The sequence below is a fragment of the Thermobia domestica genome, chromosome 4 (assembly GCF_964235325.1).
Source record: "Thermobia domestica chromosome 4, izTheDome1.hap1.1, whole genome shotgun sequence".
NCBI classification, from domain to species: domain Eukaryota; kingdom Metazoa; phylum Arthropoda; class Insecta; order Zygentoma; family Lepismatidae; genus Thermobia; species Thermobia domestica.
This window is the reverse complement of record NC_137457.1, coordinates 240056266-240083801: the sequence shown is the minus strand read 5'-3', so window position 1 is coordinate 240083801 and position 27536 is coordinate 240056266. Positions and strand designations below refer to the sequence as shown.

Genomic DNA, 27536 nt, shown 5'->3' with positions numbered 1-27536 from the left:
GTTCATCTTCTAACTACATGAATTATATGCGGGCACGTGTAGCCAACGGGTACTACCTATCGTTATATAGATGGCTCCCGAAAGGATGGAAATTGTATAAAATGTATTTAAAATATTCCGAAATACTATTTTTACAAGCTATCCTGGACCGTGATTTAAAAATTGACTAAATCTCGTATATTAATATACAAGTAATTTCAAAAATTGATCAAACCTCGTATAATAATACATGAATGATTTGAAATATTTACCAAATATTGTCTTTCAATGTATAAACGCGTTTAAAATTACATATAAACCATTATAATTAAAATGTTTTAAGACATAACAAACCATATGAACATGAACAAAAGGACATTGTTACTGTTGGTTATTAATATAAGTAGTGGTTTAATCTATCTCCAGATCTACTTTATTTAGTATGTCTTCTATGATAACTTTCTAACAAGTTGTAGCCATTTACATTTGGAACTCTTCGTGTGCTTTCATCTCTTTAATTCATCGACATTACGTAGACCAAAACATTTTCCTGTTTGTGCATCATATAATTCGAATGCTTCGAGATTAATCTGTTTCATGCATATACAGTATATGGCCCTGCATATAAATCGCAAAATTTTAAAACTTTCCCCAAAGATGCGTCGCTTTGTGGATGTAAAAGGGAGAATACATCACTGACAGTGATTTATGGTTTACTATCTTCTTGTTGCTCATTTTTTTGTTACGACAGTCAAACCTTGTCTTTTGACGATACTGTACCATACTAATTAGTTTTGAATAGTCGACTTCATTCGTTTCATCAAACTTAATTCCGAAGTGCTGTTCAACGGCAGTTAATGAATTGTACCGTTATGAAGATTTGCTGGAGCAACACCGAGAGTTTCAGAAATAGACTAATTAAAAAAATATGTGACTTCTGTCACATGACTAATCCAATCTGAGTGTTTTAACTTACATAAAAGTCGAAATAACATTCCCAGGCTACGATTTGGATTTTCCACGAGTGAACTACGCGGATGATTTGGTGTCACAAAATGCACTTTAATATTAGCATTGTTCATGGCTGTAAGAAATACATTAGAACGAAATTGGCATCCATTATCTCAATTATTATACTCAACTGGACCACAATGAGGAACATAGATATTTAAAATTCTATGCACTTTAGCAGAAGAAGTTGCCTTTTTCAATAGATAAGCTACCAAATATCTTGAAAAGTTGCCTATAACAGTAAATAGATACGTGTCATCAGTCTTGGCTCTAGGTAATGGCCCATATAAATCGACAGAAATTCAATCGTGAGAATTTACCGATAACTCAAATAATATTGGCCTATAAATAGGTTGACAGTTGTGTTTAATCTTTATACATTCTTGGCAATCATTAATATATGTTTTTATTTGACTTTGCATTCCCTTCCAATAAAACGATTTAGTAATCAGTGCATAAACTTTCAAGAATCCTAGATGTCCAAAATCATTATGCTATGCCTTGAGAATATGAGGTACAAATTTTGGTGGTACACATATTTTCTTTCGAGATGGAAATTTAAAATCTTTCATTAAAAGTACATTATTCTCCATCGAATACAGTACAATCCGATTGCAAGGACAATTACATCTGCTCGCACATGATGTCAGATGCTTATGATTTGTGCATATTCTTCACGTTTCCTCTGTTGATCTATTAAATCCTCGATAGAAATCTGCGCTATCTTGTTCTGTAGTACTTTCAGTGTATGTATGAACAAAGTTCTATGCCCTTCATTCGGAAAGAATTTAGACAGTGCGTCTACTGGGCCATTCAGACTTCCTTTTATGTTCCTAACTTCGAAATCAAAAGCTTGCAATTCCGAAGACCATCGGAATAAACATATGTTATATCCTTGTACTTTTTTAATGTATCTGAACGAATTATGATCAGTCAGGGCAAGAAAGTGTCGGCCGATTAGGTAAGGATCAAACTTCTGAGGGGAAAATGAACTGCTAATAGTTCAATTTCCGTTGTTGTATATCCCTTTCTGAGTTTTTCAAAGTTCTACTTACACAATAGATGACCGCAGGTTTATTATTGGTAAGATTAGGTTGCCACAATATTCCAGATATTCCGGATAGAGATCCATAACACTGAACATAAAATATACGATCAAAATTCAGATGAATTAAAATATATTATTCGCTATGCAGGTTTTCAACTTTTAGAAACTATGTTCCTGGTCTTTACACCAACGCCGCGGGAGTTTCCTTTCTACTAATACTAAATAAGCGTTCTGCAATTTCAGCGAAGTGTCTTATAGCTTTACGAAACCAATTGAATAGTTCTAGAAATTGACGTGTCTGTTTCAAATTAGTAGGTTGAGGCAAATTCTTTATAGCTTGAAATTTGCTTCTGAAAAACATGCCCCTTTTGAATTAATAGTATACCCCAAAAATTCAATAGAATCTTTAAAATATACTGATTTCTCTAAATTAATGTTCAAGCCAGCTTTCTCTAAACGTTCTAGCAAGATATTCAAACATCTCAAATACTCATTTGATGCTTTGCCCATTATTAAAATGTCATCAGCATAACTTATCACATTTAATCGCATGCCTCGTCCTAATACTTGATTTAAACATGTGGCTAACGCAGCACTTCCATTATTTGAACCAAATACTACTCGATCAAACTCATTCAATTGACCTTCGAAAGAGAATGCAGTATACTATCTCGAATTTTCATCTCATAATATCTGATTATATACTGATACCAAGTAAAGATGTCCAAATACAGAGTTTCCCTGCAACAAGCTCAATATTTCGTTAATAAGAGGATATCTAACCTGTTGTAATTTTTATATCTGTTTAATTTCAGAGGTCTAAAACTATCCGGGTACGTTTTCCATCCTTCTTAGGTACGACATGAATCGGATTCAAATGTGTACTTTGAGATGGACGTATTATTCTGTTATCTAACATCTCTTGAATTTGCTTTCGAACTTCTTCTCTATATTTGTAAGGTATAAGATAGGGTCTGGTAACAAGTTTCCACTTGGATAGAGTATGAGAAATCCTCACGACATCCCGGCTGGTTAGAAAATACATTTTGATGCTTGATAAGGATAACTTTAAATTCAGGAATAAAATGATGGCGATATTTCATACATGAAGATTTTGCAATTTTGTAAACAGTTTCATAAAATAAAAATCTTGATTGTCTGTTAGGTTTATACTTGTATCATTATTTGTCATATTATTTCTTGTAAATCCAGAGTTATTGTTTACTGGATTACCTTCTAGAGAAAAACATGTATATGTAATATTACCATCAGCTGTACCGAACCTATAAGATTCTCTGTTTCTGGAATTAAATCCAGAATAACCTAATCTGTTATCGTATGAACTGAAAATGTCTCATTCTGGAAATTTAAAATTGCCTTTTATTGTGTAAGAAAATGTAAAGCCTATAATAAATTCTCCTTTCATACAGAAATTATTAATATAGGGATATTCATATCTAAACTTTGGAACGTGATAATTAATTGTTTTCGTTTTATTCCTTTTTTATGTTTACCCGTATAGTCAACAAGAAACAGATTATCAACCTTTTGTAAGGTAGGATTAGAAATATTCATCGTTAATTCTAGCCAAAATGAATATGACAACAATGAAACAGAAGCTCCAGTATCAATTAATGTTTGTGTGTATCTACAATTTACCATAATTTGTATTCGGGCTGTACTATACGATTTCAAAAATACCAAGTCGTTATTTGTGATATTATCATCTTCAACACTATTGTCAAAATCCCAAAACAATTACGGATAGATATATATTGAGTTAATATTTTCTAAAACTTTAGGAATAGTGTCATTATTATAATTATCTATCATATTCTTTCTTCCTGAATCATGCATTCGCCTCAAGGAATCTACATGATCTCTGATATCTGCTGACCTGGAATTATCCTCGTTGCAGCCAACATTTACTAGTTTAAAGAGGTATTTTCAGAACAATCAATAAATGTATATTGTGTTCCACCTTCCGGTGCAGACCATACATTTGTATTACATCTGGCTTCATTATTACATATCTCAGTTAATCTTGGGACGTTCAACATACAATTCTGATTGTAATACATACGTGAACTATGCCGATTCGGTCTATTATTTTTAATATTACTACAATTCCACATTGATCCAATATTACTTCCGCAACCCGAATTATTAGTCCAAACTAGAGACTTTAATGCTACGTACTGTAAAATTGGATTGCCCTTTTACCGCCTTATTCGTATGCTGATTCCTAGAAAAGTTAGTATTGTGCATCAACATGCTTACGTATGTCTGTACTATTAATAAGAGGTGACTGAAACTCATGCATTGTCTAGTCAACAACATTTGCTGTAATTTAAAAGGCAACAACATGCGGATACATGCGATAATTCTTGAGTCAAGTTGATGCTGATTAATTCGCTTTAAATTATTATATACAGACACAACAAAATCAGTGATACTTTTGTCAATCGTGGGATCTTATTTCCGATTTCTTATCTCAGCATCTTTATTCGCTAACATAATCATTTGCGAAAGTACACAAAATATTAACTTGAAATCTTCGTATGAACATAGTGTACTTTTTACGGAATCGAACCAAGTGGAACTAGGTGGCATATGAATATGTGGGATAAATTTAAGATATTTATCCTTACTTAGTTCTAATACATTACATTCAGAATCAAATTTATCTAAAAGTGAGCTCGCTGGGATATAGTCTACTACTTCACTAAATTTAGTAAATGACTTAATATCATTTAATTTTAAGCGTAAATTACTATTCTTCTTATTAGAATTACTGTGATGAACTTTGTGACTCTACTTCCTATGTTTAATTCTTCTCATCTACCCTTGGTCACTGTCCCTACTAGTTGGATCTTCGTTCCAAGTTTGCTGTATATCCTTCACCGGGGCATATCCGTTACTTTTAATCGCTCTTTTCGGTTTTGGGACCCGAAGCTAGCTTCCTAGACAGAATCAGACGCTTCTACTACTTTCCGTTGATCATTATTTCCATGAAGGGACACATGACCTTCGACCTGGTTATTGGTGGCTGGCACATGTGTTGTTTCCGAATGTTTCTGATTCCTGACACTTTCTATTTCTTGTTGCTGAATTTAGTTAATGATTTTCCTCAAATTTAAAATTTAAATAATAAATTTAAAAATATTAGCTTTTATAATAAATCCTAATTTCCTTCTCTGTAATTTTACTGTCGTACGTGATGTATGTGTGCTTGATGTCTTTGAAAATAGATAATACAGAATGGGGCTATCTGTAGGAGGTCATTTGGGTGACCTGAGTTGGTCTCCTAGCGGAAGCTCATGTGATTCGGGTCCCACTTTAAGCTGTAGATCTGCGTATCATATAGTCTCGCTTTTGAAAGGGAACTAAACTTAAATCCAATCCGTTTGAAACTAATCCAGTCTATGAGACCATCGATTTTAAGTTTTCTTGGATCTATAGGGGTATACAAGAATACCTTATATTTAACAAATTATAATTTAGTTCCAGTCTGCATGAATGTGTTACGACAGTAGCATTGGATAATGTTTTAATACATTTTGTATGCTATCCTATTGAAAAATAATTTGAGTTGAACATGATTTATACAAAACATAAGTGTGCCAAAAGTGACGATACCTAATGATACGTGGGACATATTCTAGCACGGAGAAGTGCAACAAATCCACATGACAGGAACGCTGCCAGTTCTTAATAATACGCTGGAATGGTGTGCAGTCTTGCAGCCTCAATAAACGTCCTCTATTCGGTCGTTGATGCAGGTGGAGTGACCAGAGTAAAATTGTCTGTTCAAGAGTATCTTCCACGTGCTTAACAAAGTTCTGTTGGGTAATTTAGAGGACTAAATTATTTGTTAGATGAGACCAGAAGTTTGTCAACTCAGTCGGGCACGATTGCAGTACAGTTACCATGAAAAGTGTTACTATAAGCAGAGTACAGAAAATTAATAAAGAGTTGGAGATAATCGCTAAGCAGCTGAACGTAGTGATAGACACGGAATGTCTCTTTCAAGTAGACCATAGGACCCAAACAAGACACAAATCATTACGGAGTCACCAGCTGCTAAGAAAATGATTATTTTCTATTTTATAGTATTCACCTATTGAAAACTTTGGTCCATAATTTCGTGATATTTGCACAATAACTGGACCATACAACTTATAGGCTCAAAGTGGAACGTATCTCATCTATCCATGCTACACGTTGGCAGTCATGTAAGGCTCAATTCTTATGTTCCCGAGCCTACTCGATTTGTCACTGTTGATAGTCAACTGTTAGTAGTGAGTCGAACGTGGGTATAGGGTTGTGATATACATGTAGAAGAAATATCATTATGTTAATCTTCGAGACACGCTGCATGGCGTTGTGGATTGATTTCTGTTCTCATTTCATACTCTGTTGCTTGTCTGTTTAGCTACTATACAGACGTCGCCGGTTTCGGTCTTTCAAACCACGTGGATAACCACCGCATTCTCCCTGATAGTTCCTAGTGCCCGCAATGTTGTGCTTAATGCTTATCCTTGTCATTCTGGGGAGAGAAATGCTCAATGGAAAGATGGATGTTGAAACGGAATTTCCCATTCATCTAGCAGCACCTATAGTCCCATGTACAAACGACATTACTTAATATCAGGTTTCAATTATTACAGTGCAAAACCTTTCACTACACCCAAAGAAGTACAATTGACAACACAAAAGCTTCTTTGAGCCGTCCGAGCTGTTTCTGCGATATTTCAAGAACTAGTACACCACCGGTATCCTATGACTTTTGGCATTTTGGTACACGTATAGCAATTATGTAGTTAATTACAAATTATTTATTTTGCTTAAATTAAATGCGTATTTTATACTCCTGTTTTTCACCAGTAAGTTGTGATTACCCCCCGTTACTTGGTATGGATCGTGAAAAGATAAGCATATATCACAATATTATTATAATCATATCTCAATATTATTACCAGTACTTGTCACTTATTATCAGTCACACTGTACACAATAGTTTAAAACCCTACTTAAGTAAACACCTGAATGTTTAAATTTAGAGTTTTCAGTTTCAGTATCTAATAACGTAGTTTATATAAATGTTAATGTTCAAATCTAAATTTGGCTACTGCTCTTTTGTTATTTTAAAGTAATTATATCTTTATAATACAATAATTGAGTTGGAATTTAATAGTCATTAATTTTCATCGGGGACTGAAATGAGCCACCAGCATCTATAGGAGTTAGGCAGGCAAAATAAATAAATAAATAAATAAAAGATTGCGCCATTATTATGTGTTTACAATTGGAATTGAGCGTGATTGTCAGACTGAAGCCTTTCTCCTTTATAATTAGAACACGCTAAACTTGTTAAAGCATTAAAGAATATTTACTTACTTACGCTGCAATATGCATATACTTTAACCTCTCGACTTTTTATTTACGCAATCATATACTGAAACGAAAACGATTATTTTTTAGTTATTTTCTTTCTCAAAACTCATATACCTATTTCTTAGTATTAGGTTTTCAAATTAATATTACTACTGTCTGAAAACTTTTAAAGTTTAACAAGAAAGCTGTTACATTTACTTTGCCTTTCATTTGTAGGACGTAACTGTTAGAAATGAAAAGTCTACTTACAAATTGTCCTTGTTTCCATATCACTAACGAAGATTCAACAAGGTTTTAAATATTTCAATGGTATGACATACTATCTTACATAAGAACATTTATGTTAAATATCAAGTACAAAACGATCTATCGGAAATTAAATTATGAACTACCTACCAGGCCTTTCATTTACAGACGATTTTGAATATCATGAACTTTGTGTTTATGTTGGCGTAAGAATAATTTAAAACCGAAACTTGAAATATATGTGCTTTCTAGGTACTATAACATTTACAGTAAAAAGTATATTCGGAATGATTAAATATTTACATATAATATTGGTATATATAAATATTTATATGTAAAAATATGCATATCTGGATATAATATTATTTTAAATATCTGCAATTCCTTATATTTTGAAACAGTCTTAACGATAAGTCGAGAATAAACAGCTGCTCAATTTTATTAATAATGTTTGGCTTCTATAACTATATTCATGAATTTAGCATATTTATTGGAATAGCTAACTCAAAAATTATGAATTTAATAGTTTGTTTAGTGTGAAAGTTCAAAGTAAATTGTTCGTAGATTTACTGTATGCTATTGCCGTAATAAGCAACTAATACTTTATAGTTCCGATAACGTACTGTGGAAATTTATACTAAGAAATGTAGTATAATGAATTGCTAAGACAATCGCAGTAATGAAATATACGCGAATTGAAAATACGCTTAAAACATAACTGGGAGTTAATACATACGTAATACGAACATATGTAACAAGGAACACTACGTTAACGTACTATATCAATATTTCACAAAACAACATTCATAGTTAATACAAAAAGAGCTTCTGTGTTTAGTTTTTTGATATCCAGGATATTTACTATAGTTTTCGAGAACATAGTTCGCACACATTAATTAATAAAATTATAATATTATTTTAGCGCTATATATTATTACATTGTTGGAAATTCAAAATTTACATTGCATTGAAATGTGAATTCTACCTCCGAGAAACTTATCAATATAGTACACTTACACTTTGATCACCATTTCTTCTTTGTGATAAACAACTTTGAATTACCTCACATTTTACAAAGATTGTCTCATTCTAACTATTAAGGTAACAATAGCTCTTTTCCTGGACAAGCAGTCTATGGTCCAAATATTATGATTAATTGGTCGAAATTTACTAACATTCAGAATCAGACAGTGTACCTCGACTTCTCTTAGTACTGAATAAACATTACAACCAAATTAGGAATAGCTAAATTAGAAAGACACTAAATCTTACCGTAAAATTAATCAGATTTATGATTATTCATTCAAAACATTATTGTGGGTCTAAGACCTGTTAGTTTACACTTATTTGTAATGTCATATTCAAAGTAGTATACATAAACCAGTCCCGAGAAAAAGACTGGTTCGCACTGACTGCTCTAATTCCATTAGTTTCTTACTGTCTTAGCTATCGCTGTAAAAACCCTGGATAGGTGACACCCAACACACACAATATATTTCTTGTCAACTAAACGAGTTGCTAATACTGAACAAACTCCATGCTGCACAGTGAATGATTTACATAACACTTTTCTATGATGAATCATTATTGTTTGGAGCATGTTGTCTTACTAACGTTATATGTGAATGATTTATAACTTTAATATGTTAAGTATATTTTTTCACTAGATATTCTGTGATGAGAAATAATATTTTATATTAGAACCACGATTACACGCACATGACTAAAATGATTAAAATAAACTGAAAATATCTAAAGTAAAACAATGGAAGCAAATAAGTTTGTTAATTTTCCTACATTCATTTGCCTATGCAAATTCCCCTTCATTATTTTCATTGTAATATATTTTCCTTTCTCCATATAATATATATATCTTGTTTACAACACTACTACGATCTGAAATTTAGATTGAAACATGTGAAAAGGTTTGGACTTGGTGTAGGATGCAAAGCCATGTCTTCCGACTGCAACTACAATACAACTAACTTTTACCTTACCCCAATCAGTTACTTGGTATTCCTCATAACGATTAGGTAGAGAAACCTTTCCTATAGTGCTAGACGAAATAATATGAAGAGATATTCCTTAGTTAAGATAGCCAATGACTTACTGATCATTTTTTCTTCAACTAGAAATAGTTTACATATAACTTCATCAATACGAAAAATATCTCGAAATAAACCTGAAGTTTAGGATGAAATTTTAGAGTTGGTCACACACCGTGAATTCCACAGTAGAATTTGAGAAATGAACACGAAATTTTAGATTTTTTAAAAAAATTCTTTAAATCTGTGCAGGAAGAGTAGTTAGGTATTTAAGGTAAAATATATAGTTAGCGAAAGCATGTGGTTCCAAACTACTAATATTTAATCTGTTAGCTTTAAATGAAAGATCTAAGACACAATCGTACTGTACGATACTTCCAAGTCAGAAAACAGGGTTTCGATTTTCATCGTATCAATTAATTATCATCAATAAATTTTAATATTTATGTAATTGTTAATGGAAATATATTATTGTTATTATTTACGGCCATTCAAGATCAAATCACTTTAAGGAATTAACCTGCTTTACACAATAGGTTGTGACATAAAACAAAATGTAATTTGTAAGACAAGCACGTTTATACAGTTTAAAATCTATAACTTTTAATTATTTGCTATAAATTAAGCCATGTTAGAGTATAAACTAAGGCTATTGTCTAGCAGAAATTCAATTTATACAAAAGTCAACTATGGTTATAAGTTAGTTAAAAAAAACTGTTAAGAGGTGTGAGTGAATGGTCTGTTGATTTTTTTGTTATAACACTTTAGAAAGATATGTTTTTCCGTATGTTTATCCTGGAGGTTATAAGTTTTTCGAATCACCATGTAGTAACTTCGTTTTTTTCAGAGTTCAGTTAGGAATGAATATTATAAGAATATATTTCTAAATGCTATTGCTGAAAAAACTAAAATTAACTAGGTTCATATTATATTATAAAATATTTATTAATACTTCAATATTTCATTTGTTTCTTGTTACATATATATTGAAAGGCAAAATTGTAAATTTTGTGTACATTAATAAAGAGTATTACATTGGTGGAATTACGTACATTAGTTTAAAGAAGAGTAGAGTTCAGTTTGCGCAGTAAAACAAATTCCGTCTGACATAAAAGGCTAAAATTAAAACGAACGTGGTACTTAATTATTTAATCAGTTTTTCAAAAAAACATACCAATAAATTAGACACGGTACGCCTACATAGTAGAAAAATAGTAGTAATAACATGTGTACTTATGTTAGCATTTGGAAATATTTTTCCATTCAAATTTCCCTACCTTGGTTTTACTGTTATTAACATCTTTTAAATGTGTATTGGATGAATGCATTTTTGTAAATGGATTATCGTTTAGACTGCGTAAATACTGAACCGTTTCGACCTTGAATCGACTACTGGGTTGAAGTGCTCAATAGCAACTCTCTCAAGCTTTCCGTATGCCAAACCAGACAACATTTTCTAGAAGGAGGCCTAATTGTGTTTTTAAGATTCCTTTTACTGTTCACCTTTTTGGCTGATGGTAATTAATTGTACTTAGAACATAAACTTTTTTATTTGTAACCTCACTATACCAATCAATAAAACACTTTTAAGTAACTATATGTAGATTCTTTTGCTTGAAAAGCTCTTTCTGGCTAAACTGTTACCGAAGGCGCCTTTGGCATGGGAGACATAGGTTCGATTCCCGGGAGCTCATGTGGTTCTAATTCCACCCTAATCAGTGAGTTCACATCTCATATAGCCTTGCCACTGAACGGGACGTTAAACTCAAAATCAACACATTTGTTTGATTTCCTCTTTGGTGAAAGAATAAGAAAAACGAACTAGGATCCTTCACACCAGAGGTGAATTACTTACAATTGAGCCTCCGTGCATTCTTTTACAGCTTCATGTGACGTAAGTGAAATAATCCTTTCTTTGTATCTGTACTCCATAAAATGAGTTAAACAAAATCCGGTGCAACTTAGCATAAGGTTTTCTTGTTTAAGATATGGAAATAAATAAATATCATTAGAAGTGTAAAATATAATGCATATCATGAGTTCAACGGTGTTGTTTATAACTCATAGTTATGTACACTCATGTCCAAAATTATTGTCGCATGTCTATAAATACATTGTTTTAGGAATATAATTTGATAACGAATTCGCCCGGTATTTCTTATAATGTTAGTTTGTGTATAATCGACAAAGACACGTATGTGGTAAATTTTATGTCAAAAGAGCAGTAAATAAGAACAATAAAACGATAATAAAATTTTCTTGTCTATTTAGCAACATTTTATTTTACTCATTCTAATTTTCGTATTTATAATTCTTTTCCTATGAAATTTGCCACACATATACATTTCCCGATTATACACATAGTATCAGTATTAAAATACCCTGCAAAATCATTATCAAATTATATTCTCACAAGAAGACAGTTATAGATATGCGATAATCATTTTGGACATGAGTGTACAATGACAGTAACAGCAAACATTCAGTAGTTTATTCTCAATTCAACACTTGAATCTTACTATCTTTTCCAAAATTAATACTTAAACGTATAAGAAAAAAGTTAAAAGTTCAAATATTAGCTTTATTATATACATGTATTGACTGATTAGTACTTAATATCCTACAAGTAAGGAAATATTTTTAAACAATGTTGGCGTTCATTTATTTCTTAAACAATAAATATTAGCGCTTCGTCCTGGAGGAAAGTAAACACTAGCTAAATGATCTAATATTTATTATGATTGTGAAAAGAATCACAGGATTAATGCTACCTAGGTTACAAATCCTCACTAATCTACAAAACCTATATGAACTGAAACTAATTGAATATTTTGACATGCTTTAACCTTTCGTGACGTTCAGTATAATAAATAAATGCAATAAAACATTTCCACAAATACTTTCTTGTACGTTGACAGAATACATAAAGTCAAAAATATCTACAACATTTGCTTTTTTTAAAGTAAAAGTTAGGCTCTCGTACCAACTCCAAAATCTCGTTCTCAACTTCAGAAAGTTTTTAAGATATCTCCTGCATTGAAGAATTTCTATATAACCTACTTCTAACTTGAAGAAAAATAATGAGTAACTCTTTGTATAATTCAACAAATGAAAGTGTCTTCAAACAGCTCTAGTGTCTCGTGTAATGTTACTTAAAAGTAGTGGCGAAGCGTAATCCCACAAGTACGGTAGGCCCAACAAACTAATAACACAAATAACATTTAATGTATCATAAAATGTTTAAAATTACATTCAAAATTATATTTTCCTTATTGAGTTAAACAAAAAATACCAAACCTGTTTATTTTAAAGAACTTTCTTAGCTGTATTTCTAATACTGTTTAGAGTTGAATTTATGTGCATGCATACATAGTAGGTTTGTTGCTGTTTAACAAGAAAAAGTAAATATTTATATAAGGAAAAGTAGTATACAGTATAATAATAATAATAATAATACTTATTATTATTATTATTATTATTATTATTATTATTATTATTATTATTACGAAAGAAATATTTACATGAGGAAAACAAACAATATGTATTAATGGAATATTCGCATTTAGCTCTACTACAAATATTTTGAAATTTAGTTCATATTTTTTGGCTAGGATTTGCATGGTGGATGAGGGGAATTTTCTCCTCACTGAATGTTTTCATTTCCTGCATATTGAAAGTGGAGAGAGAAAGTACAATCTTACAGTTGACTCTCAAATTTTGTTGATAAGCGTTTGTTACTTGTATCTCTCACTTTAAAATAAGTACAATACTGCATTTAATTAATTAATGCATCACGTGATAATGACTTCACTAGAAATGTTGATGCTCAGAACGAAGTTCATTTGAATCAAACCAAGATATTTAATATTGTATTCTATGTAGTGGCATATTTAAAGGGGTGGCTTCTGGACTTAAACACTCATCGAAATTTTGTAGCAACTTTTTATTGTTTTATACATACAGTATTACATAATTTTCACATTTCCAGGAATAAGCCCCTCCCGAAACAACCAAAACCACCCGAAACAAAATCGTAAATACTCCACTGATTCTATGAAATGGAAAACTCAACTAAAATTACACACAAATATAATTATTTTACCGGTACAGTAGCGTTTGTAAATTTATACATATGTTTAATGGATCAGACTTATATTCCATATGCTATAATGGACCATGTCCCATGTAGGAAAATGAACAGCTACTATGAATAACTCCTGAGAGTACATACCTAAGTTAAACAAGTTATCACTAACAGAAATACGTAATTCTACACAGACTTCTTAGTCATTGTTAATAGAATCAATTTATAACATATGAGTATTGAAAGATGCTTTCAACATTAAAACTAAGCTCCCAGAGGCGAGCCTTTCCACCTTCCCAACAATGCGTGCAGTCAAAAGCGAAAAAAGCTTCTCTCCCTGAGCAGCATAACACGTAAACCTGTCTAGCGTGCTGGTGAGGCTCAGATGGAAGGGACTTCGAGTGTTTCCAACCCACTATTTTGTTACTGAAAAAACAGAAATATTGAAGTTTTGACTTTATTTTATAAGAAACCAAAGATAAAAAAAATATACGGTAAGAAACAGGGAAGGCCCGGCCTCAGAGCCTCATAGTAAGCTTCGCCTCTGCTTAAAAGGTTAACTAGTTTAAGTATTTTATTCAAACCAAATGGTTAGAAGCGTTAGGTAAACAGTTACTACACTGAACTCTCAGTCGGGTGACCTACCTTCGAACACAACCCGTTTATAAATTTTTAAGACGTTTCAATTTAAATTACAATCACTACTCAATGTTGCTTAAGCGATCTATCTTTATTTGGAGACGGAAAAAGGTGCTCAAAGTGCAATAACAAAGGAGAATTGGAGTAGACTAATAATTGGAAACAAATATGTACATGCTTAGGGATACGGACAAAAACTCGCGGCCGAAACATCGCCGCCCAAAATCCCGCCGGCCAAAACCTCGCGTGGCCAAAACCTCGCCGCCCAAAACCTCGCGGGCCAAAATCTCGCCGAGCCAAAACCTCGCGGGACAAAATCTCGCCGGGCCAAAACCTCGCGTGGCCAAAACCTCGCCGCCCAAAACCTCGCGTGGCCAAAACCTCGCCGACCAAAACCTCGCGGGCCAAAATCTCGCCGGGCCAAAACCTCGCGTTGCCAAAACCTCGCCGCCCAAAATCTCGCCGAGCCAAAACCTCGCTATCCAAAACATCGCGTGGCCAAAACCTCGTGGGTCCTGAGATCAAGCCAACGCTCAAGAATTATCCAAACTTCAACACTTTCTTACGAGGAGCATTTTGCAACATACCTTCTTATGGTACAAGGAGAAGATTTGTACCAAAACGTAAAGGTTCTATGCTTAGTAGTTTTTTTTTTTAGATCTGGAGAACGGCAAAATTCATTTAAGGCCTTCCATTCCATTCCTCCTTAGGGCATGCATTTCGCAAAATATTGTCTTATCTGGAGCTTGTGCCCTTGTGGAGCAAGAAGATTTATACAAAATGTCAAGTTTCAAAACCTAATAAGTTTTGTAAATCTGGCGATAGAACATTCTACATTGAAGAAATCGTAGTGAAGAAGTTTTATCCTGACGACATTTCTTCCCAGGCGACACTACGTCTCGCTTAATTTAGACCAGGCGAGATTCTGTGTCGCGAGATCATTACAACGAGGCGAGATTTTGGGTATGGCGATATTTTGGGGCGCGAGGTTTTGGCAAGGCGAGGTTTTGGCCCGCGAGATTTTGGCCCGCGACGTTTTGGGCGGCGAGGTTTTGGCCAGGCGGGGTTTTGGCCTGGCGAGATTTTGTCCCGCGAGGTTTTGGGCGGCGAGGATTTGGCCAGGCGAGGTTTCGGCCCGGCAAGATTTTGGGAGGCGAGGTTTTGGCCACGCGAGGTTTTGGTCCGCGAGGTTGTCGCCGCGAGGTTCTGGCCGCGAGGTTTTGTACCCAAACCACATGCTTATATCCTTCAACTGTTCTTGATTTAGTATTTTCAGTTTACTTAACCTGTTTATAACTCATATATGATCAGTATTATTTTTTTCACATGCAGTATGTAATGAAATAATACATTACGAGTACAACAAGTTATAATGTCATTGATATACAGTGCTCATTGAAAAACACTGTCCAAATAATGCAGATTCACCTTAGAGTAGAGAATTGTTCTGTGCAACATGAACGCGCGCAGCATAAAGGCCTTATTCTGTATTACCGAATTCTTCTGTTCAGAGAAATTTTTTGTGCATATTATTAAGCAGCTATCCACTTGTTTATACGGCACACAACCTAATGGAATTATATCCATCAAGGGTACATAAAGTTTTCCTGTTCAAGATATAACATAATAAAAAAAGTATAAAACATAGAAACAAATACTTATAAACTTACCACAATCGCATACTTCTTTAGGATAACGTGGAGTCGGATTTTTATCAGCATCACATCCAATGATTATGCAGATATTATTATTATTTGTCGTACCATTGTATGGTTTTTCACATCTTTTTACTGTAATAATATTCGTATATGTTACTATTAAATAATACTGTTATTAGACTGTTAACAGCAAGGTTTTAGTTGTAACTACATCTAAAGATACCATTATTTTTATTTATGGTTATGACAAAAATATATACAATATAAATTTATAGTTTTCTTAGTGTGTCACAAAAACACACGTTAAGCCTCCATGTACTCTTTTGGAGATAATTACTCATTCCACAAAACATTGTATATTTTATATACATCAAATAACTACAAAATATGTGAAACGTGGCTAAAAATATTTGCACATCTCCAAGAGGATGCTCGTGCATACTAGGGATGGCCATTTCCGGAAAAAGAGTTTTCCGGTTTCCGGAAATCACATTTTCCGTTTTCCGTTTTTCCGGAAAATTTTCCGTCTTCCGATTTTCCGGAAATCACATTTTCCGTTTTCCGTTTTTCCGGAAAATTTTCCGTTTCCGTTTTTCCGGAAAGTTTTCCGTTTTCCGATTTTCCGGAAAATTTTCCGTTTCCGTTTTTCCGGAAAATTTTCCGTCTTCCGTTTTCCGGAAAATTTTCCGTTTTCGTTTTTCCGGAAAATTTTCCGTCTTCCGATTTTCCGGAAAATTTTCCGTCTTCCGATTTTCCGGAAATCACATTTTCCGTTTTCCGTTTTTCCGGAAAATTTTCCGTTTCCGTTTTTCCGGAAAGTTTTCCGTTTTCCGATTTTCCGGAAAATTTTCCGTTTCCGTTTTTCCGGAAAATTTTCCGTCTTCCGATTTTCCGGAAAATTATCCGTTTCCGTTTTTCCGGAAAATTTTCCGTCTTCCGATTTTCCGGAAAATTTTCCGTTTCCGTTTTTCCGGAAAATTTTCCGTCTTTCTAATTTTCCAGTTTCCGGAAGAATTATATTCCGTTTTCAGTTTTCCCTGAAAATGTAGTCATCCCTAGTCTGTAGGAAGTTTAACCTTTTAAAGAGTTCTGGTATATTTATATACCATGGCGTACTATCGTCTTTGACCGCTTATTTAGGTTCTATAACAGGTATTTAAGCCGGGATTTTTTTTTATTTTTCAAGTCAAGGATGGACCAAAGAACACCGCAGATGCGTTTTGGAACCGGATAGTCAACTTGGCGGCGCCAAGTGGTGCGAAGGGACGTGACTTTTGTCTTAAGGCAAATTTCAAAACTTTTTCACGCCTTTAGTTTTCAAGATATCAGATTGAAACTTGCATAAGGATTATGTGTAGACCTACCTTTGGGTATTTATCAATTTTTTTTAGATCCCTACGTGAAACCGGGGACGGGCCCGAGGGGCGCAAGTGTTACGAAGGGGTGATTTTTTCAGAAAAATTCCGCTTTTTTCGATTTTCCGGTTAAGGTTTATGATACCGACACGTGGTACCGTTGGTAAGTATGCTCTATCGTGAGAAAAACGAGGTATGAACCATGATTCTATGATAAATAGTAAGGAAACAGTAGCTGTTTGAGTGAAAGTCTAAAATTTTGGACATCCTTAAAGGGTTAAATTTCTTGCAATCTGACGTCTTTGTTACATTTCTATCTGATAATTCATTGTTAAGAGCTCTTCTTTTTTCTATCAATCTCTCAAGCATTTCATGTATGCTGTTCCACCGAGTTTTAACTTGCTGTATAAGGAAATGTACTTCCAATCCTAATAACCTTTACTGTTTTCCCAGTTCTGACGTTGCCAACGTACTATATTTAAAGTGGGAAACATTCCGACTAACAACACTTAACCCTATATTGCGCAATTTATTAATTGTTTCGAGAAAAAATATTTAGATGTTTTTTCTTACTGCATTCGCGTATCTAAACCGAACTAATAATAAATTTTGACTTTCACATTTACCATATGACGTCAGGAGAATTGTGTATTTGAATTAACATTGCGCAATTATGAACTTTATTTGTTTAATTTTTCATTGATATCCAATACAGAATTTTTTTAGACGTTACAGACTTTCTTTACACATAGTATTGCGCACATTTTCATAACATGCTTTAGTAAACAATATGTATTCTAAGGTATGCTGAAACATTGTATGTTTAATCTGAAATTACTAACATATCTTTCGTGGATCACACCTATTATGTATAGAATGACAGTAAACAATTTTTCTTTGAAGTGAAACACAATGCCGTAAGACATGTTATTAGCAACTTGGCGAATTCTATAGGACGAACTCCAATACAATCTTGTCCTTGGTATGCGAAAATGGACATGAACATTACGGTTCTTAAATATTTCTAATTCTAACTTAGTTAGTACCAAAGATTTATTGGGGTCCTTCTGGTTAGAATATAAAATACTTTCACGAACGATTACATCCAGAATATCAGCACTAAAAACATTTGGAAATATTCAATTAGAGATCTGATTTTATTTGGAGAAGACAAACGCGATTTCTATTGTGGTGACTGAAGAGGTGGATAATTTCTTGTTATTCTTTTCCATTGGGGCTGACGACTGGCAGCAGTTGTAGCCTGACTGGAATTGGCATTTACTATTTCATCTGAAGAAAGAAAAAAAGCAAATGATTCTTTCAATTTACTAATCTAAAAGTATCTATTTCAATGAAATCAATGTAAAATACTGGAGTACAATAGTTTTGAACATATCTTCTGATCCATTTGAAGTTTCAAATTTATGACGCCATTCTTCATCGTCTGAATCTAGAACTCCTAACTCTATCGCTTACCTGGAGCTGCTCATCCTCACTGTTGTCAGGAGGTATGTATGGCTGAACGAGTCGTTTTTCCGAAATATATTCTTGCTCATCTGTTAAAGTAATATAAGCTTTTACAGTCTTCAAGAATCTTTATCGGGCAATAAATCGGTAAATAATACTAAAGAGTAACAGAAAGGAAAGAGAGAGAAAGAGTAACTGAGGTTTTCAAAGTAACACAAAATCCAAAAAAAAAAAAAAAAAAAAAAAAAAAAAAATAGAGAAAGATGTCTGAAATGACGTTGTTACGTTTAGTATTTTTTTCGGGTTCAACTTCATATTATTTTTATTCATAAGTTGGTAACACTGAAAGCATACACTACACGCAACAATGCTTTCCATGAGCCAATAAAAATTCCAACAAAAGTCAAAGAAAAGAAGGTAAGAAACCAACCTTTAAAACTTTCCATTAGGCCTATCAAAGAAATGTTTGATTCTTAGTAAAAGAGGTTCGTAGTTGCTCAATGTTAATCAGAATATACAAACATATTTCGGACGATCAAATACAAAACGAAATTAGTGTGATAAGTTACAAGCACTTAAAATAAACAACAGACACATACCTTCTAGAAAAATATTTTTTCAAAGAAAAATTTCCCTGTTTTCGACTCCTCTTGCTTCAAAAATAAACAAAGCAATGCATTTCACCCACGCTGTATCCGCCCTCGCAACAGAAACTGCTGGAAAACCTCTCATTCCGAAAGAGATGCAATTATGAGTGTGCATAACAGATGGCACGGCATAAAGGAAACCATCTGAAACAGAAGTGGCACCACCTACGGTATGACTTTCAAAGTATCACACTCAACATGGTTTGTTAATTTGGATTAACACTGCGCAATATAGGGTTAACATTTTCTCGATTTTCTCTATTGCAAGTCCCTTAATTATAGAGAGTTTAGGGTCTGAGCAAAACAACATATGCTTGCATACGGAAGTTCTCGTACCGCACTTGTGATATTACTAGCATTGTCATAGACAATTGCATGTATTTTATCTAAAATATTCCACTACTCTGCAACATGGGCTAAGTGCTGAGTTAGGTTTACCCTTGTGTGCCTCACTTCTATTTCAATTATTTGAAGGACTGAACTTATTGAACTTAGATGGAAGCATATAGTGGACTGTGATTGTAATATAACTTTCCGTAGCCTGCGAAGCCCAGCTATCTGTTGTCAAATCAATCGATTCCGCAGCCACACTTCTCCTTAGAAAACAAGGCCTCAATACGGCGAGTCACAGTTTGCCTGGATGGTGAGTGGTAACTTGGTTCTACTTCATTCATAAATTCAAGAAACCGAATTGCTTCAACGAAAGACAAAGGAAGAAGAATCCTTTGGTACCACATTACTTATTTTACTATCAAGCACCTCTGCTCTTGCGGAAGAACAAGGTTTAGGGTCTCTGAGATAAGACAGAATTCTTTTCTGTTTCTTACGTACTACTATGTTCCCTTATTTGTAAAACATTTTTTCTGGGATCTTTCTGTTACTTTAGATGCATTTGAGCGTGCGCCAGGTGAAGCGATAATCTGAGATATAGAAGTAGCAGCACCTAGATTATCATCTACGTTTATGAAATAATAATAATAATAATAATAATAATAATAATAATAATAATAATAATAATAATAATAATAATAATAATAAGTAATAATAATAATAATAATAATAATAATAATAATAATAATAATAATAATAATAATAATAATAAAACACTTTGATTGCATTAGGAGTTCACAATTTAGTAACAAAACATGAATGTAGAATAATATGTAGAGCAACCCACATTATGCTTTATTTTTTTCCAAATTATGCTTTATTATGCTTTATTATTAATTTCAATCATTGTTTTACATCAATCGTGTATAACGTATAATATTTACTATACATTAAATATTCTAAATATCTTGATCTATTTATTAATATTTTATGCAACCAGTTTCTTTCATATTTAATGAACTTTCTACCTAATGCACTGTAAAGAGAGGCTTTACTCGAGTCAGTTTTTTTTTTTTAATCACTTGTGTGCGCCTTAGAGGTGCATATATACAGAAAGGGAAAGTAAAAGATGCCACCAATAAGTACAGAAAGTGCTCAACTTCAAGAGGTACACATAACATTATAGTGTGGAGTTCTTGTGTACTATTCATTGTTGGTGGAAGTTTTCTTCTTTTTGTCCTTTATTCTTTTCTCCACGTCAAAAGATTAGACCAAAAAGTTTACAAAAATAAAAATAAGCTTTTCATTGTTGCATTGTTATGTTCTCAATGATTTTGCACTGTAGATATTGTTTCTTAAAAATATTAATACAATATGTTAAACTTGAAGTTAAAGAGATTTTTTTTAAAGAATTGTGCTATATCTTTTAAATTATGTTTTATGCTTTATTTTCTAAAATTATGCTTTTAAAATTAGTTTCTTCTGGACCCTTAGACAGCCACAACCATGTTCAAGGTACCAACCATATGTGTAAATAGCTATAATGCTTTTTATGCTTTTGTATGCTTTTGGGTTGCTCTAATAATAAGTAAAACTTTCAAATGCATACAGAATCATAGATAATAAGTCATCATTGAGAACTGAATTGATGTATCGATTACTAGGTGGAATCGTCCTTCAGTTTAAGAGAAAGTAGCGGAAAAAGTTACGAAGAGAATTATGTGGAATAGATCATTATATGAATAGCTGGCGCTAGTTTCAAGTAGTGCTACATACTATGGTATTTATCTCAATAGTACTGGTATTTGGAATTTGTGACGCTTATAGTTGCAAGATGGTAACACTAGGGTAAAGTGTAAAATTTAATTACATCAGTAGAATTAAATTTATCTTAGGGTTGAAAAGTCTATGGCACAGGTCGGATGTAACTGAGTAATAAACTTACAGAAAAAAAAAAAAAAAAACATCGGACGATAGGGTGCTCGAATCGAACATCGGCCTTCTGAATGTTAATCCGATGTTCTAACGTCTGAGCTCAGTTGGAATACGTAGTGTACTCCCGCCAATACTACTGCGTGTGGATTCTATAGAATCAATCTAGGGCACCAATTTCTCTGTAACTTTGGGGATCCATTCAGATGCAGAAGGTATATATGAGGGTTTTAAGACAAACTGAATTCAAATTGTGCAAAATATTGTATATTTATAAATAGAATGCGGGATCCACATGAACTTTGAGGGGGCTGCCCCCCAGGATCTGTGACCTTGACAGATCACCGTGATCACGATAAGCAATGAAGAAATGGTTGGAATATGAACATACCAGTTGTATTAATAACACACTGCCAGCTCTACTGCCAGAGTTCTGCCCTCAGGTACACGCATAATCGGGGATTCCCCGAAACACACGCATGATGGGAATTTCCCGGTGCAAACGAATGATCTGCAAGCCCTCACGCAAACAAAAAAAGTACATGATTAAGCAAGTGTACAAATAGATGTAGGAGGAAGGAATGTTTCGTCGCTGATTTACTCGACCTTTTCTCTCCTGTCCAATGTTAAGTTTGAGTTGCGTTTCTTTAGCACTAGATGGTGAAGAGCATTGCCTCATTTACAGGTTGTTTTCGCGTAGCATTTTTCGTTATATTTCTTAATGTAAGACGACCAATGTCACTATTCCAAGTGAACATTTTCATTTTCCGGAAAATTTTCCGTCTTCCGTTTTCCGGAAAATTTCCGTTTCCGTTTTTCCGAAAAAATTTCCGTTTCCGTTTTTCCGGAAAATTTTCCGCCTTCCGATTTTCCGGAAAATTTTCCGTTTCCGATTTTCCGGAAAATTTTCCGTTTCCGTTTTTCCGGAAAATTTTTCGTTTCCGTTTTTCCGGAAAATTTTCCGTTTCCGATTTTCCGGAAAATTTTCCGTTTCCGTTTTTCCGGAAAATTTTCCGCCTTCCGATTTTCCGGAAAATTTTCCGTTTCCGATTTTCCGGAAAATTTTCCGTTTTCCGATTTTCCGGAAAATTTTCCGTTTTCCGTTTTCAATTTTCCGGTTTCCGGAAAAAATATTTTCCGTTTTCCGTCTTTCCGGAAAATGTGGCCATCCCTAGTGCATACACCGTGATCGATCGTAAGTTGAATCAAACTACCATAAAATGAAGTGTGTCAGATAAAGTGAAGACTGTTTAACTCCTTGGCTACCACTTCGTTAATGTTTTAAATGAGCTTTCAGTTTTGATGACATTTTTTAGTGAAATTGTGAGCTTCTTAGTCTTGATTTTAGTTCTGTTAATTTAATCATGCCTATGTTCAACTCGAAGTTTATTGCGAGTGACTTGAATTCACAGAAAGTTCTTGTATATGATTAGCACCATCCGGACTACTAGTTTTGGCAAAATTTTCGGTTGCATGAAATTGTGTTGATCGTTAACGGTCAACATTTACACCTCACTCGAAGTGATGAAACAAGTCTCACCTAAGCAGGACTTACTAAGTACTGTGGAATATTAACATAAATTCTTTAAACATTTATGCTAATGCAATGTTAAGTGTAGCCAATTACGGAGTCAGATATCTCATATTGTTTACAAAGTTCCTTAAAAATTCTCTATTAGTACAGCAGACTATCATATGTAGATGTACGCAAATTTGATTCTTTACGTACTAGATTTGTCAATCAGAAATATATTTCAGCTACATCCTTAAAGATAAAATTATCATAACTAAATAAAATTATTTATCTCTCTACGGTTTGAGTGCGCCTCATTGAGTACTTTCTGCGCAAACTAATATTCAAATTCCTGGTGCCATGAGAACAACGACTGAGATAAAGAGCCATGTTTCGTGTTGCTGTGTATACACCGACCTGCCATTGGATTGTGCGATAGTAAATGATAATGCTTTGCTCAATGCAGGAGTGTGTATATCCACATAAAGATTCTTTTAATAATGTAAGGTGGCACTTTTTAAAAAAAATGGCTGTATTGAAGCTATCAGCAAGATATTATAGTTGACTTCTGAGGACTTATAATGTTAACTTTCCTAAACGCGGGTCATTGTTTTATGGTCTGCTGGTGGTGAACATCTTCATATTATCTATTACTAAATTGTTTTCTACTAGGTAAAGTATGTACTCATACGGCATGTAGTCGTTTGATATATGAATTTAATTCCATCATATTTCAATTAGCCATATTTCAAAGAAAGAAAAAAAGGTTTCAATCAAATAATATTTAGTGTACTTTCAACCAAATGTGCATTCTTGTTCAAAAGGCATCAATATGATATTTATTGTGCTACTCGGTACGGACAGCAAGTACTAGTCTATGAGTTTTTAATAAATAATTTACAGCGTAGAAAATTATATCTATTGCACAACATTATATAGTTAGAACTCATAATATGGATTAACCAAACTAATGAAATGCGGCCAAGTTTTCCTCACACTTACGGTACCTAGATCAAAATTCCAATCATATCTTAATCAGATGAATGATTGAGAGGAAAGCGATATATTATGAAATCTGAATAAATGTATAGCAAAAATTGTATTATGAATTTTATTCCTATTTCGATGTGTATATTTTTTGCTTTCCATCTTGGGACATTTAGAATATTTCTTTCCTTGTGATGATCTAAAAGTAATGTAAACAATTAATCTAAATTTTCTTTTAAAATTGTTGTACGTTTCACTATAATTACAATATTCATTACAAATCTTTTTATTTATATTCTTTTTCATTATGGGATACTCTACTGTCGTGTTACTGAAAACTGAAATATTATTTTCTCACTTAATTAAGGAACTTGATTGAACCACTTGTAACTATTATGAACTAAATTTACACTACCTTTTTCAAATATTTGTATTTGAACATTTCAATCTGAAGTTCGTGCTGTTTCTTAATTATTTATATCACATATGTCAGGTAATTTCTCCTGAGATGACTTCCAGCAAGACTGTAGCATTCAAAGCAAACTACCCAACGTGAAACAAGTATTTGATACCGCAAATGTTATTCGTATTTCACACGTTTCTAATGAACGAAGCTTTAAAATGATTATATCTTAAAAATAATATTAAATATTGGTTCATATTTTAAGTTGTTAGTAACACTACAGATGTTGCTACCTGAATGTTACATTAAGCATATTAGCGAATGAATGACATGTTGAAAAATTAATAAAATCTGTAGTCACTAATTTAAATATCGTGAGAAAAAACAATATGATTTCATTATTCCTCTTGAATAGCAAAATGCATTTATGTTAGCATAATTGTAATTCCTAAACACTTTTATTGCAACAAAATAGATCCAAAGTGAATCTCACTTGAAAATTATTAAGATGAGTAAGATTTATGGAGTGATTTGAGGCATTTGCTTACAACAAATCCATGTTTATGAAATTTAAAATAACATTTAACACATTACGTTTCCCAAAGCAAGACATTCCTCGTGGGTTGTTACTTTTAATATTATATCCATCAAAGGAAAAGTACTACTCATTACTAGTTAGAGGAAGTAATGTAGAAACCTATATATCAAATCAGAAGAGAAGTACCCACATTCCTATTACGGAGTCAGACTATCAAATAATATTAATATATTATGCTAACTAATTTTAACGTTTGAATTTTATTGAAATTGTTTCTACTTACAACACTGAAAAAAATCACCACAATAATCAGGTCCCGCAGTTGGAAGCGTATGAGGTTTACCTGTTGTTGATACTGTTGACAATGTAATTGATGACATTGCCGACTTTCGAGTTGTTAGCAATGTTGGATTTTTGATTGTTGGGAATGTAGGCCATGTAAATGTTGGCATTGTGATTTTGGGGTATGCAGGCAATGTAAATGTTTTCATTGTGGGGCTTGTAAGTGGTGGCCTTGTTGGAATTGTAAACGGTGGTTTTGTTGGAATTTTAAAGGGTGGCATTAAAAGAATTGTAATTGGTGACATTATCAAGATTGCAAATGGTGTCATTTCCTTAATTGTAAATGGTAGCATTGTGAGTAATGTAAGTGATGGCATTGTCTTAGTTGAAAATGGTGAAGTTGTCGAAAATATAAATGGTGGGTTTCCCTTACTTCTAAGTGGTGGCACTGTACTAATTTGGAAATGTACAAATTGTGACTTTTTCGGAATTGTAAATGGTTTCTCTGTATGAACTGTAACTGGTGGCATTATTGGAAATGGTTTCTTTGTGCAAACTATAGATGGTAGTTTATTTTGAAATGTAAATGGTAGTTTTGTCGGCATTGTTCTTGTACGTTTCGGTGTGGATATTGTGGACTTTTTTGATGGAGGAGAAAAAGGTGAAGATATCGGTGGACTATAATATGGATATCCAGGTAATATTGATGGGAGTAGTGATACTTTTGGTGAAGTTGTTTTATCATCTGATATCCATGGAAGGAAATCTGCAAAATAAAGTATTGGAATAGTTTTCACCAAAACCTCTCATTGCAAACACAAACACACACACATATATATAAACACTATTTAGATCTAACGTACTAAGAGTCTAATGAGACAAGTTTAAATTAATTACATTTGATATAGTTTGTATTAGCAGTGGTCACTTCTGACGGAAATAAACATATTATTGAAATAAATAAAAATAATAAAGTATGATCTCAGTGAAATAAGCACAAACAAATAAAACTCCTTTTCATGTATTACGTAATATGGTTGATGATATGTGTCTGAAAGTAAAAATGTTTGATGTTATCAAGTAAAATTACTTCATTAAAATACGTAGGTAGCCATGTTTCTGTTAATGATTAAAACTAGTTCATGCTTTTTTGTTTAAATAACTGCATTTGAAGAATCATCCGTCGATCTTTTGGACCAAAAGATGTAAATTGCTTCTAACATTAGGTACTCATTGAACAAAACCTGACATATAAAATATGCAGTATATGTTTTTAGACAAGTTTCCAAATTGATACTACAGAGCGTCACTTAGGGTAGACAGTGGAATCAATAGCGGTCCCTGATTTTGAAAGGTATATATCAGGTATATGAACTACTTCGACTTCAAGTAGTGTAACTAAAAATGATAATTTTTCATTGCAAAACTTAGAACTTCAATTTCTCACGAAAAAATCATATTTCTTTTATGGTTGCAATCTAAAATATAATTATGAGTTTTTTAATGCTGATAGTGAATAACATTCTCTTGATGCGATTTATATGAGGTTGAAAGTTTGTTTCCTGGAAATTTATATTTTGGAGTTACACCAGTATCCATCCAAACAGTCTATGTTTTAATCAATAGAAGACACTTTACAAATGGGATACGTGAAGTACTTATATTAGCGTAGTATATCCTCCTTCACTCTAAAAAAAACTAAGATAATGGGACTAATATCTGGAGTTTTGTTTAGTGAGTTAGTAATAGCATACTGAGAAATAAACCTATCGAGTAGTTAATATAATTAGTCGGTAACCTACCACAAATATACATTGTGGCGCAGGGCGCAACATTTCAAAGTCAGAAGCACTCCTAAATCCAAAAATGAAAGTCGCCAGTATATCTCACGTACAAATTATGAGAAATCCCTGCCCCCCAGCCTTCTTGTTTAACAAAGTAAGAGATTACATCAGGGCATAAAATTAAAAAAAAA

At 33.1% G+C, this 27536-nt stretch overlaps 1 protein-coding gene across 1 annotated transcript in view; it reads right to left on the bottom strand.

The window, feature by feature from the left end:
- Window positions 1-5345: 5345 nt before the first annotated feature.
- Window positions 5346-27536, bottom strand: part of LOC145683076 (uncharacterized) — a 72259-nt gene continuing 50068 nt past the window's right edge. The window contains exons 3-5 of the mRNA XM_081754435.1: window positions 25563-26327; window positions 16120-16239; window positions 5346-5494 (exon numbers count right to left, since the gene is read on the bottom strand). Coding sequence (XP_081610561.1) covers window positions 5346-5494; window positions 16120-16239; window positions 25563-26327 — 1034 coding nt within the window. The remainder of the gene's footprint in view (window positions 5495-16119; window positions 16240-25562; window positions 26328-27536) is intronic.